The sequence below is a fragment of the Aptenodytes forsteri genome, unplaced genomic scaffold (assembly GCF_000699145.1).
Source record: "Aptenodytes forsteri isolate BGI_AS27 unplaced genomic scaffold, ASM69914v1 Scaffold200, whole genome shotgun sequence".
NCBI lineage: Eukaryota > Metazoa > Chordata > Aves > Sphenisciformes > Spheniscidae > Aptenodytes > Aptenodytes forsteri.
The window spans coordinates 570789-584216 of record NW_008796187.1 but is presented as its reverse complement, the minus strand read 5'-3'; the positions used below and the strand labels follow the sequence as shown (position 1 = coordinate 584216).

General features: G+C 37.0%; 1 protein-coding gene across 1 annotated transcript in view; it reads right to left on the bottom strand.

Annotated features, from left to right (window-relative positions):
- Positions 1–13428, bottom strand: part of STS (steroid sulfatase (microsomal), isozyme S) — a 126626-nt gene that overhangs the window by 84015 nt on the left and 29183 nt on the right. The window contains exons 2-5 of the mRNA XM_009287828.2: positions 10980–11132; positions 9081–9202; positions 6361–6483; positions 412–835 (exon numbers count right to left, since the gene is read on the bottom strand). Coding sequence (XP_009286103.1) covers positions 412–835; positions 6361–6483; positions 9081–9202; positions 10980–11125 — 815 coding nt within the window. The 5' untranslated portion in view covers positions 11126–11132. The remainder of the gene's footprint in view (positions 1–411; positions 836–6360; positions 6484–9080; positions 9203–10979; positions 11133–13428) is intronic.

Below are 13428 nucleotides of genomic sequence, written 5' to 3'. Positions count from 1 at the left end.
AGAATCATAGAATCATCAGGTCCTTTTCCAACAGGCAGCTTTCCAGCCACTCTGACTCTGTATTGTGCTTTCACATAATTAAGTCACACCACAAAAGATTTTTCATATTTCAAGTTACATGAAATCCTAAATAATGACAGTCCTAAAAAAGCTACATTTTTTTTGAAAAAAATTTCTGAAACATGTAAACATAAATAGTTTTTAATTTTTTCAGAGAAAATAATGACATACCTGACAGAAAAAAACAGTCACGCTCACTAATAAGATTAACTTCAGTCATCTTTTAAAGGAAAAAAATGATGATAATATGTAATTACATATTCCTCATGCCCACCAGTTCACATCTTTTTTCTACTTTTTCGGAAACATCATCATTGTGAAATGCCAGCATTAACATAGCTAGAAACCTACCTTCCTATAAGCTGCACGGCTTCCTTTGTCAGTCTCTGAGTAAGGTTCTCATAGGATAGTGGTTGCTGGATAATCTGATGGTCCCTCATTAAGAAGCAGTTCAGGTGTCGAAAATGATAAAAGAAAAAGATCAAAACCGCAAGTGAAATAGCGGTTATTAACAAGCAGTAAGCCAATGCTTGGAAAGGTACTTTGAGGAGACCAATGTACTGTACTATTGCCAAAGAGACCAGGGTGATTCCAGCAATTTGGATTGGGATGACAAGGGATTTCTGGACCCCTTTTAAAAACACGCTGCCTTGGCCAGGTTTGCAGTCTCTAAAATTGGTCACGGTAAGCCCATAAAAGTAATCAAATCCATGACTGAGGGGGTGGTGACAGAAGTCATTACTACTTTCACAGTTCATCCCAAGATGCCACTTTCCTACAAAGAGAGAAGGACAGGGAGTATTTTTTGGTTAAATCATCAAACTTATAATGTGCACTACTCCAAACTGTTACTATCTGACTGATATCCTCCACCCCCAGGATTTATTGTGCGGATCCCTATTTTCTACCTAATCTTTCTTTATGCCTTCATCAAAGACTTTGTTTCATGTCTGCCTCTTCGTTTTAGTTAGAAATAGTTTGGCACACCTCCTGATGGAGACCATTAATTTCTGAGTGGGCTAGCAGGTCACTGAAGAACAACAGAGCCCTAACAGATAGTTAACTTTGAAAATGAAGCCTTTGTGCATGTGTAGTCATAAGAAAATACTGTTTTGTAGCAGCTACTGCCAATACGGAGTTATGAAATATCCTTTCTGAAATTTTTCTGGCAAATCATTCACATTTGACTAGTTTTTTTTTTTTTTAAAAAAGAAGAAAACAGTAACAAACAGGAAATAAATCAAGAACAGTGAAATTACCAAGGCATTTATTATTTAAATGATTTATAAATTAAAAAAGAAACAACAGTAACAAGTAAATTACCACCAAATACTATCTCTCACAGCATTTCGTCTCAGTAGGAAATCATTCTAATTCTGCAATAACGTTGGACACTGACTGACACAAGAAAACAGTAAGTCTGATTTGCATTATAGTAGCATAATCTATGTTCATGCTGATTACAGTAAGTATTTAGATAATTCATTCTGTGACTCAGGTACAACCCCTTACCATATGCTTATGCATCAGTTAGTGCAACAGGCCTAACTGGTAGCTGTTATTTAAATTCAAATGCATAATTAAAAAAAATTCAAATTCAGTTAAGCCTATTGACATAAATTATGGCTAGAGCTATGCTCTTTGGTCTCAGCAAGGAAATGTGTTGAATATTTGACAAAATGTGTCACCCTTGACAAAACAGATGACAATATATATTGCTGGGCCAAATTTTATTTATTTTTTCTGAATCAAATACCTAAACATGACCAGCATAATTCAGGGGTTGTGATCTTAAAAGAAACAAACAAAAAAACCCGCAAACCCAGCAAGTCCTCAACCCCATAACCTAGCCCAAAGAAATTTGAAATATTTTGCTCTAGAGACTTCAGGATACACATGGTAGAAAGTACATGAAAGGCATAAAGCATATACAGAATTTTCCCCTTTCCCGAACCGTCCCAGCTTTTACACATCTGTAAGAAAGAGTCCTGATGCAGGCAGTCCTGAGCATCTCCTGGGTCTAAAGAGCAGCATATCCATCCTGCACTGCTGCCTTTGGCTATGACAAATGAGGGCACTGCAGTACCAAAGAGGGTGAAGATGGGGGTCAGTTCTGATTTTTTGAAATAGTACCTAGCAAGTGAGCTCGATGTCATTATTTCTCTTTCACAAATGACAGAACTAAGGTATGGGTTGGCAATGTCTAAGTTCATCCGTCAGCAAAGGTGGAGAAAAATACTACAGAAATCATGAGCCTAATTGAATGCTCACTTGAGAGTCCAGTTCTCCTCGTACATCTCTTGATGGTCTTAGGTTAGAAATACCTTCTGTATATCATAGAAGCAGGTATGAAGGCATTTTCAGGTCTGCTGATGTGTCAGTGGAATGGAGGCCTCTACAGCTTTCTCATCCCATCAGAAGTTTTCCCACCTACTGTCAGATGGCTCCCCTCACCCGAGGCAGTATTCTGCTTTCCGTGGGCAGAATGGCTCTACTAACTACTTTTGACATGGTCCAGTGAACATTATTGTGGCCGATTACAAAAATAGCAATGCAGACCACTGTACTGATTTTTTAGATGTTATAATGGTGCCATAAAGGGCTAGCTAAGACTGCAACTCTGAATTTCATTCACAGGAAGAAAAGACACAGATTTTGGAAAATAAATGCTTCAATGTTTTCTCTTAGGTTTACATGACTGTCTTTATGGAATAATCATAAAGCCAGATGTGTAGCAAGGTCAGCATGAAACAACTCTCATCAAGTTAAGTAATTGAAATAAAGGTAGAGGCTTATAATCACAAATATAAATGATCTTAAAGCTTTAATTTTTAATTTTTTGCTGTTATTTGTCAATCTCAAAGCACCTATAATTCAGTAAAAAAATATGAAAAAGAAACCCAAACAAGTTAAATATACTTTCAAGGTCATTTATTATGATATAAAGAAGTTCGTTTAAACTGGATCTCAATAAAACTAGACATTGCAAGCCAGGACAGAAGAATCTTGCAACAACAAATTAGACAGGGGAAAATATAGGACCTATTTTTATCACAAGGGTTTTAGCAAGCACAACAAATTGTTCAATGTCAAGATGAACTTGCGCCTCAAAAAAAGATTTGTTCAGAAGCAACTTAAGCCAAACAAAGCAGAGATCAGGTTAGCTGGGAAAAGCAACAGAAGCACAGAAAGACACAATTGCCATTCTCAAATGGCTGACGAGGTAAGTTTGATAGGTCCTGCCCTACTCTGAAAAAGCAAGTGATGACTGGGTCCACAATACATGTTTTGTTTCATTCCTTGTGACAATAACCGCTGCCTTGAGCTAGCGTTTTAACAGATTATTGTAATGTGCTTTACACTCTGGGGCCTTTCTGAATCTGAGAGCAGTGCAAAATGCTCTCACCTCTTTGCGAAGTGAAGCTTCGTAGTACGGACACTTCACACAAGCACCATACACATTTCAGCAGACTCTACCAAGCTTTTGAGTGAAATTTATGCTGTTAATTGTAAATTACGAGTACCTTAATAGTTTGAGACTTAGGCTTTTTTCCCTCTCCTTCTGCCACAATTAAGATTTCTGCAGAGCAAAAGCAATGCAATGAAAGGCAAGTGGAAATGAGAGGCAAGTCCTATTCAGCCAAGAAACTTCTTTTGGGACTCAGTTTTTCAGAACCCAGAAAGCTAGAAAAATCCATGTTTTTCCCTCTACTTTCTCCTCAGACAGTTGAAAAGGGAGCAATCTGAAAACTGAGTTATATATACTGATATATTTCTTTTGGTATGATTTTGTGCTCTAAATGGTAAGATGCAAGATGCAGAGCAAGATGCAAACAAATATTTTATGTGCTCAAAGAAATATATGTATAAGATATACATAGCAATAATAATATAAAGTATATATGCATATATTATTAATACAATCAGATTTTAAGCTGTTCTATTAATAACTCTTCTATTAAACCTACTTCATAGACTCAGCCAATCTTGTGTTTCTCACTACTGTGATCGTGTGTCCAAATATTACAACAACTTGTTCTGGAGGAAAGATACAAGTCCCAGTTTATCCATTAGTATTTTAAACTTTGGAGATGAGCTACATAGGTGGATTTTAAACTTCTCTAGATAGTAGACAACACACTTGGATAACAGTACTGAGGAAAAGTTGACCTTTACTCAACTGTAATTGAGTACAGCAGTAGTTAAAATAATACCCATCTACTTTCAGTGGAATTTTTGCATTATGAATAGCTATTTCCTACAAAACATCAACATTTCTTGCTACTCTCCAGGATCCTTAACTGGTGAAATATTACATATTCAATGCATCTGCCTTTTTTGAGAAAACTTGGTTTTGTTGCAGATCTTCTGACTGTGTCTCTTCCTGCCAGATCTATTGGATGTCACCTTCTTTGTGTCACAGGGGAAAAAAAATGAGGTAAAAAAGTGTACCTGTAAAATAGATTTATAGCTGAAATATATTTAGGGACGTATCAAGCAAGAGGAAGCATATATTCAGAGGAGGGGAAAAAAAATTAAAAGGAAAGGAAAATGCATTTAGGAAAGAAAAAAATGTCCTTAGAGAGTAAAGGGGAAAGAAACTTGGCAAAAAAAAGAAGTGACAGTACAGGCTTGAGGAACTGAAAGGCTTCAAATTACCCTTATGCCAATCCATCACTGGTGCGGGATTTGACAATTAATTGTTTGGGAACTGCTGAGTTGGACTGAACCAAGCAAAGACTCCATGACCTAGACCAATATGATGTGATAAGAATACCAGCAGAGGCAGCAAATGGGCTGGTTGGGAATCAGAGTCTGTCTATCTAGTCTTCAAATCTACATAATTTTTCTTTTTGTCATTTACATACACTTTATCCTTTATTTTAATGCACTTCTTGATTTTTGGAAGCCTTCATTATACACTAAGGATATGGTAATATTACATCTTATGGTTTCATAGCTATCATTCAGGCCACTTGGAAGAATTGTTCATTAAGCATCATGGAGATAACTTCTGGAGATCTAAGTGGCAAGCTGTCATGTTGCAGTGAAAGCAGTTAAAAAAGGAACATTAACTAGGTCAGCCCCAGAAAATGAGTTGTATTACAGTGCTTGTTACAAACAGAAAAATGATTTTTTTTGCATCTTTAGTTGAATATGGAGCAATAGGAATTAACTCCATGATGAACATGATGAATTATGAATGGTCTTTTTGCACTATGGTTCAAATGCACCTGCACTAAATATACTTCTGTTAAGATTTTCTTGTTTTCTGTCAGAACATGAAGGCATTTTATACTTATAAGACTGTAGTATAGCTAAGTAGGATTTTTAAGTTAGGAACATCAACATTAGTTATCTACGTAATATGGATATTTTCTGAACAGCGGTGTGAATTGTTAGCCTTGCTAAACAGCCTGATTTTTAAACAAAAATTACTCTGAAAATTGCGAGCTTTTGTTACATTTAAAAACCAAATTGGGTGCATCCAGCTTCTAAAAGAATGTAGTAACATTCCAGTATGATGTTCTCTAAACAACTACTTCCTGGCAATTTCAGTACAGAAACGTACATTATGTAATACAAGTTGTATTTCACAAAAATCTTCTAAAATATAAGCAGTGTGGAATAAGTCAGTGGCCAAATTAGGAAAAAAAATCACGTTATTTAAATGCTATACCTTTATGATATTCATTCCAATTCCGTTTAATATTCATCTGGTGGGATTCCTTTTACCCATTACAGGGTATTTATGCTGCAGTTAGGTGTCTGAACTATCTTTATAATGAGAGAGAAACACATTTTTGTATTAAACATCTACCACAGGATGAGACAAATTTACTAGAAATGCCCATTTCTGTCTGATGACTAAGAAGAGAATCCAGACGGTTAGCCCAGGTACTACATTATCTACTTTATGGATATTTGAAAACTGGTGAAATGAATCCCACCACTGTGCTGACTTGTGCCCTGCGATCCATCCCTCATTGTCCCTCTGTTGTAATCAAACTCCTCTTTATACTGAAAACTTTTCAAGAGCTTGACTAATTTTCAATTTGTTCATGTTTCTTCAGTACCTTGCACAATGAGACTATAACTACGCAAGTGAATCAGACATACTTACCTGATCAGTGTTTCACATATGCATGGGAATGTGCTCAGCTTTGTGCCAGCAAAATAAACTCATTATGCTGTGGGGGAAAAAAGCTTAATGCATACCTTTAATAGCCTATATGGAAAGCTAATGTTCTTTTGATTGAAATTAATTAAAAATAACGCTGTGTATGTATGCAATTTTACCTATTAGAGCTGTTGCATAACCTCTCTGCTTCAGGAGTTTGGAAAAAGTTATTTCTTCAGAAGGAAGTCCCCCAGAAGAGGCGGAAAATAAGAAGACACCAACTCGTGAGAAGGCGGACATTCCTAAGTACAATGAAAATGAATGAGACTTGGATAATATAATGAAACAATTTCCATTCATTCTTTCTGCATGCACTTTTTTACTTTAGGTGGTGTCACTTAAATGACATATTACCACCAGATGCTAAACATTGCAAGTGGCAGATACAATCATCCATTTAGTTGAGTGAGGTCTTTTCTGTATTGACACCAGAAATTGAGAAGTGGAGAAAAAATTTTCTGCTTATAACTGCGGGGCCAGCCATCACATAAACAGCTGCAGCCCCTTCTGTAGATGTTCTAAGGTATAACATATCTGAAAGAAGTTGAGCTTGCATAATTTATTTTTCTTGTACACAGAGAAGGAATGGAGCGAGGTCACTCCCAAGTTCTACTCTCAGAACTTCCGCTTTCCTCATACGTGGTTTTCTACAAGCCTCTAAGGTTATTTGAGAGAAGGGAGTTGAAGTAGGGCAGTCTTACAGCTGGGCATGTAAATATCATTAAGTCAAAAAAGAGCAAGAGAGAGTCTGATTCTGGAAACAGAGTGCGTAGGGCACTCAGCTTTGATGGGAGAGGACCAGTGCTCCAATGGCACGAAGACACATCATTCAATGCACGCAGAATGCATTAAAGCAGCATCAGGTATCAGCTAACAAGACAACATCTAAATAAGGCACAGTAATTTCTATATACTGAGAGTCTGAGGAACACAAACTTGAGCTTATAAACTACTCTCAGGATGAGGAACTTGAGAGCTCAGGTTCATGAAAATTAGATTACTAGGATTCCAGATGAGAGCTGGCTCCGAGTATAGACAGACAGAACACAGAACATCTACGCAAATCTGTGCAGACTTCTCCAGGAAGTCTGAATTATGCAAATGGATTATTGCAGTGCCAAAGTTACATGACTGATGTAGACAACCGGAATCTTCCCTCAGGTATCCCTTGTGGTTAGATGAGAAAAAGACTCGTTAGACTGGTTTATTAGAGAGCTCAACCTACCCCTCAAATGTTGACTTCAGTTTTTCACCCCAGCTAGCTTTACTGATCAACAGTTTAGGTAGTTTTAGTCATCTATACATATCTATACTTTATTTATTATATATTTATTTATATTTATTTTTATGTACTTTGATTTCTTGTACCTGAAATCAGTGTAATTCCCTTAAGTTACCAGAATGAAAGTACAGAACCATGATTTTGCGTTTTTTTTTTCATCATTACCTTTCTATGAGTTTGTGTCTCATCAAATACTGCATTTTGGAATAGTTTTCTTCAGCTCTATTAGCAGGAGTTTTAAATTTCTAACATTTTATTCCACAGCGTGATTCTAGTATCTTCTATAATAATCCTTTACTAGTTCTTCACTGATGTTTGGAAGTAGTCCATACTTAGCAATTTCATAATTTAATTAAGACAATGTTCAATTTTTGCACCTACATGGAAATGATTAAGTATGACTGAGAGCAGATCAGTTAAGAAAAAAAATCATTTCAAATGCTGAATGTGATGGATCGTAATGGAAAGTGACCTGTGGCTTTACTACAGTAAATATTAATAGCAATATAGCTGTAACAGGTATATAAAATTTTCCTTTGCAGCTGAATGTAATGGAAAATTTAGCAAGTTATATTAGCTGGCACTTTTGCAGAAGCTTGTTACTTGATTTGAATGAGCACGAACATATCAAGTAGGCTCCAGAGTCTTGCTTTGCCTTCATTCCCAGAAGCAAGGACAGGATGTTTTATCACTAATGAACAAGTGATCTTATTAATGTATAATGATCCTTGCTAAAAATGATGTTAAAGGAATGTTAAAGTTGCATGTCTAAGCACTGAAGGGCTCAGTTCCAGCACACTAAAATAAACAGACTGGATCCCTACTGACTCAAATGGGCTTTGGATCAGGTATTTTAAAAGTAAGAGAAGCTATTAAATGCATGTATTCATAGGATACTTAACACTGTGTATGGGTAGACATGGAACAAAAATACTTAGCAAGAAAGGAGATTTTTTGCTTTGTTCTTCCCAGCTTTAAGGGCTGCTGGAATACCTTAACGAACTGTCTTTCCCCCCCCTCCCCTGAAAAAATAACAATTTGTCTAAACCAAAAGGTTTTGTAGAAACAGAAATGTCTGAGCAGAAGGATTCACACTGGCTTCTTCCACTGTGTCTTTCTAGATGCATCTCTGTGATGTTCAACACCCAGGCTGCCCACCAACATCCTGGGAGCGGCCTGAATGCAGCTGGGGAGGCAGGCAAAGAGCCCACGGTCATTTGGACAGTGGAGGAAGTCGATGGAATTTGTCTGCTCCTTACATTAAATAACCACAATCAGATTTTTTCCTCAGTATTTAAAAAAAAAAAATTTTTCTCAATTAAAAAAACCCCAACTTTATTTTTGTGTTAACTCTTCTGAAACATGAAAATTTCATAGAATCATAGAATATGGAAGATTTCAAATGTTGATCAACTCTGCTGAGCTTGTTTAGTCACTGAAATGAATACCTAACCCAGTAATGATAAAAATATCAAGAAAGGCCAGAATAAAAATTGCATACAGTTTACTGCACATAAAATATGATATTTATATATAAATAAAGTAATGGGATTTTACCTGATCTGATAGGATATCGCCCTGTCAGGAAAGCTGCCCTGCTTGGAGTACAAAGTGGGGATGCTGCTATGTGCTGAGTAAGTGTCACTCCTTCCTCTGCTAGCTTGTCAATATTAGGGGTTCTAGAAAAACATAAGCAGGAAAAAAAATAAAAGAAGACACAGAGATGATTATTTGGAAATGGACGTGGTGAGAGCAAGGCATCCGAGGCAAAAACTATCAGGAAAATCAAATTAAGACTTACTGTATGCAAATTATCCAAACCATGGTGGTGTTGCAATTCTAAACACTGTCGTGTCAAATATTTTTACATTAGGTGTCAACACTGAACTGAGACACTGTGGCATTGTGCCAAAAATCTCTTTCCCCACTTTCATCTACTCATCATGGTCAGTACTACACTGTGACACCTGGACGTGTTGTATTGCAACCCTTTTTAATGCATTCCTTGATCCAGAACTGTAACTTTGCTACTTACATGGCCTTTCTGCTTCAGCAATGGGGAGAGGAGAGACTGGAGAAAGGTTGTGCTTCCTTACCCCCTACTTGGTGTCACTTCTCTCTTTCCCCAGCAAAAGTTTTTTCAGGTAGGGGTAATGTTGTGTGGTGGTATCAGTTATTAGGAGAGATTCAAACAGTCATGACTCTGTGTTAGGCTCTATATTAATGATGTTTACATGTCTGACATGACTATGTCTGCAACACTAGACCCAGGAGCACATCCAAGTTTCCATATCTGCATGGGAAACTTGTCTGTGACCTGGCTCATCATGCAGATGAAAATTGGTTCCTGGAGGAAGAAGTCATGTGCCCTTGGTTCTACAGAAAGAAAACTAGGAATACAGACTGGTCAGGAACTGCAGCACGCTCCAACAGGTCCCTGACCTGGGATATTAATGACCATGACCTCAAGGCACACTAGTGCTCCCATCATCTAAGTCTGAAGAGTCAGAAACATTAATTATCCTCAGCCTTCTTTGCTATCTATAACATCACCTACTGATAACTAGCAGTATGGTGGAATTTCTTTGTACTCCAAAGATCTAATTCTGAATTGTCACATGAGAGAACATAGATCTTGGAGGAATTCTGGTCTTGGGAGGGGAGTGATCCAAGCAACAGTGTTGTATATTTTTTTTCCTGTTTAAAACTAGAAGCCGTAACTTGAGTGATTTTTGTTGAGTTTGAGTTATGAGGAGTTTTTACTTCCAACTAACTTCAGCAGGAGCAAGAGTATTTAACATTTGACAGGACGGTGCTTTTAGTCTGAGTGTTGTATTTAACTTGATCAAAGACTTTGCACCACTGAAACACAATGAGTAGGTACAACCTGTGCTGTTTACACAGCCATCATACCTAAGCTGGTAGTAAGGATCATATTGGGGAACACTGCTGAATTACTCAGATATATTAACATTTATTTTAATGAATTTATTGACTGAAGCATGAAGATAAATGAAGGAAAAAATCAGCACTTTATTTCCAGTTGGTTAGTGACAAGCGTGTCTCAAATCACGAGTGCTTCAAAATATGCTTTATTCATAGTATTTCTGTCATGTATATTTTGAAAAAAAATTGTTGATTATACTTTGCTTCTCTAGACCTACCCTTATTTGGTTGGTTGCTCAATTCTCTCTTTATGATGCAACTTTTCAGCAGGATCAATACCTCAGAAAAGTAATTTTTTCTTATTAAGAAAAGAAAACAAAGATCGACTATTCTGTTCTCTGGAAAGGTGGTTAACTTTGGTTACTTATAAAGAACCTAATCAAATCTCTGAATGTTTTGGTGTTTTTAACTTTACAAATCTAAAAAACTAAAATATAAAAAACTAAATTTAAAAAAAATAACTAAATAAAAAAAAATAAAGCTATGACTCCCCCAAATGTATCATCATACCTTAAGGTTCTGTTCCCATAACATCCAAGGTCTCCAATACCAAGATCATCAGCCATCAGTAAAATGACATTGGGATTTGAAGCATGGTGGGTATCGACACTGTTTATGGCACACTGGCAAATTATTACAAATAAAAGGAGTCTCATCTTCTTCCTGGTGTGTAAGAACAGGTGGAAAACATAATAGATAAAGACCTTTTTTTTCATTTGACTGTTAATTTAATCTAAACCCATTATTGCCCCAGATTGTATAGTAGAAGAGAAAAAGAAAATTAGATTGTATGTTTTTATTTGACTTTTTTTTCAAGAGGCTTATTATTTTCTCTGTCATATTTTTTAAAAATAAACATGCATCTTTTAGTACATAGCTAATCTTTCCTTCCACACCTCTACACAGATGAAGCCTTTAAATAATGACAAACAAAGAACCAGTGACAACCTCAGTGACAATACTTTTGCATACACAGATGCACTACACAGCAGTAAATCATAAGAGCAAATAAGGCTTTTTTTTTTTTTCTTTAGCTATAAATTTGATTTGAGGAACATAGAAACTAAAATCATTTAAGACCAAAATTTCCAAGGTTCATTGCAGAAAAAAAGTTCATCAATTCTGCTACTGAAGTATTTTCAGCATTTTCTCTTCAGCAAGGGAAAAAAAAAATCTGCTGGAGTTTCTTGACAGGAATGAGTATTATGGCAAAGGGGATGAAGAGATGCACTGCCAAATTATTGAAAGGAATGTTTAAGAAAAAGCTCTTTATAAACATTTTAAATATCAGGGCCTATAGCAAAATTATGTAAAAATATTTGATATCCTATCACAATGTTCTATAAACAAAGCTCATGCTATATCCAACTTAAAACAGGAAGAACAATGTATTGTACACAATACTAGACACCACTATATGCTTTTATGACAAAAGTACAGTCTATTGCAGATGTGCATGCTATGAATACTATTTTACCTAAACAGCGACTTGTCATATCTCTGTTTTAAACTGCATTGACTATGCCCTGGCTGAAATTGAGTGTCTCTAGGCTGTGATGGACTGTGCCAGGTATACACATCAAAAAAGAACAGAGACTGTCTCTCTTTTGCCCCTAGTAATACTCCCACCTTTTCTGGATGCAGGCAGCCTTTTTCAAATGCAGATGAGACATGAGTCACACCTGCACTCTGGATGTGCAGGTGTCTTGCTGGGACAAGAAGGAAAGCGGAGGAAACCAAGACTGAGGTAGAAATTTGAAAGTGAAAGAGTAGGCAAAGGAACTAGAAACAAGAACTTCCAGAGAGAATGGGGACAGCAGGTCAAGAAAGAAAAAACTTGTAAATCAGTGAGTTATGGTAGATAAAAGTAGCTGGAGAGAAGATAAAGAAGCCAGAACTGGAAGAGCTGGTACAAAGAGACTAGACATCAAGAAACACAGATTCTTAAATCAGTGAGGTGTGGTGGGTAAAAGTATCTGTAGCAAAGACGAAGTAGTCAGAACTGGAAGAGCTTGCACTGACCTGAATAAAGAGCAAGAAGGGAAGCTTGAGACCCAGTTGGAATGAGAATTGAAATGGTAGAGGGTTTAAGAAACTGGAAGGGATAGTATGACAGTGAATAGGAAAACAAATCAAGGAAAAGAGGTGAGAGAACTGGGAGTGTCTGGGATGAAAGAACTGAGGAGTTATGATTAAGGAAGATGAAGGGAACTGATTGGAAAGAAGAGCCTGCGCAGATAAGACACGGGACTGACACAAGCTAGTACAGATCAAGATAGTGGGGATCAACCAAGACAGACTGGGACTTCTGATTCCCAACCTTCATTATTGCCATTCTGTCAGAAAGTACAGGTGCAAAGAGGATTTAAACTCTTTCAGTGCTTGTTCACATACAGATAAAACACTAATAATAATATTAGCTGATTTTTACTGCTTAACATACACTTTATGACCCATTGACCTCACTTTGATGACAACAGTTCTGGTTTAGACTTCAGCTGACAACACCTGAAGATCCCAGCCTTATTACTGTGGCAACAGATCATTACCTGGTTTACCTCATGGGAAGGAAACTACTTCATTTCAGACAAGAAAAATACATACACAAACTTTAAGAATGCACTGGTTTTGGCTGGGAGAGAGTTAATTTTCTTCACAGCAGCTAGTATGGGGCTGTGTTTTGGATTTGTGCTGAAAACAGTGTGGATAACACAGGGATGTTTTTGTTATTGCTGAGCAGTGCTTGCACAGAGTCAAGGCCTTTTCTGCTTCTCACCCCACCCCACCAGCGAGTAGGCTGGGGGTGCACAAGAAGCTGGGTGGGGAAGACGACCAGCCTGGCTGAACAGGGAGCTCTTGCTGGGACTCAGGAAAAAAAGGAGAGTTTACCACTTGTGGAAGAAGGGGCAGGCGACTCAAGAAGAGTACAGGGATCTCGTTAGGTCATGCAGAGAAGAAA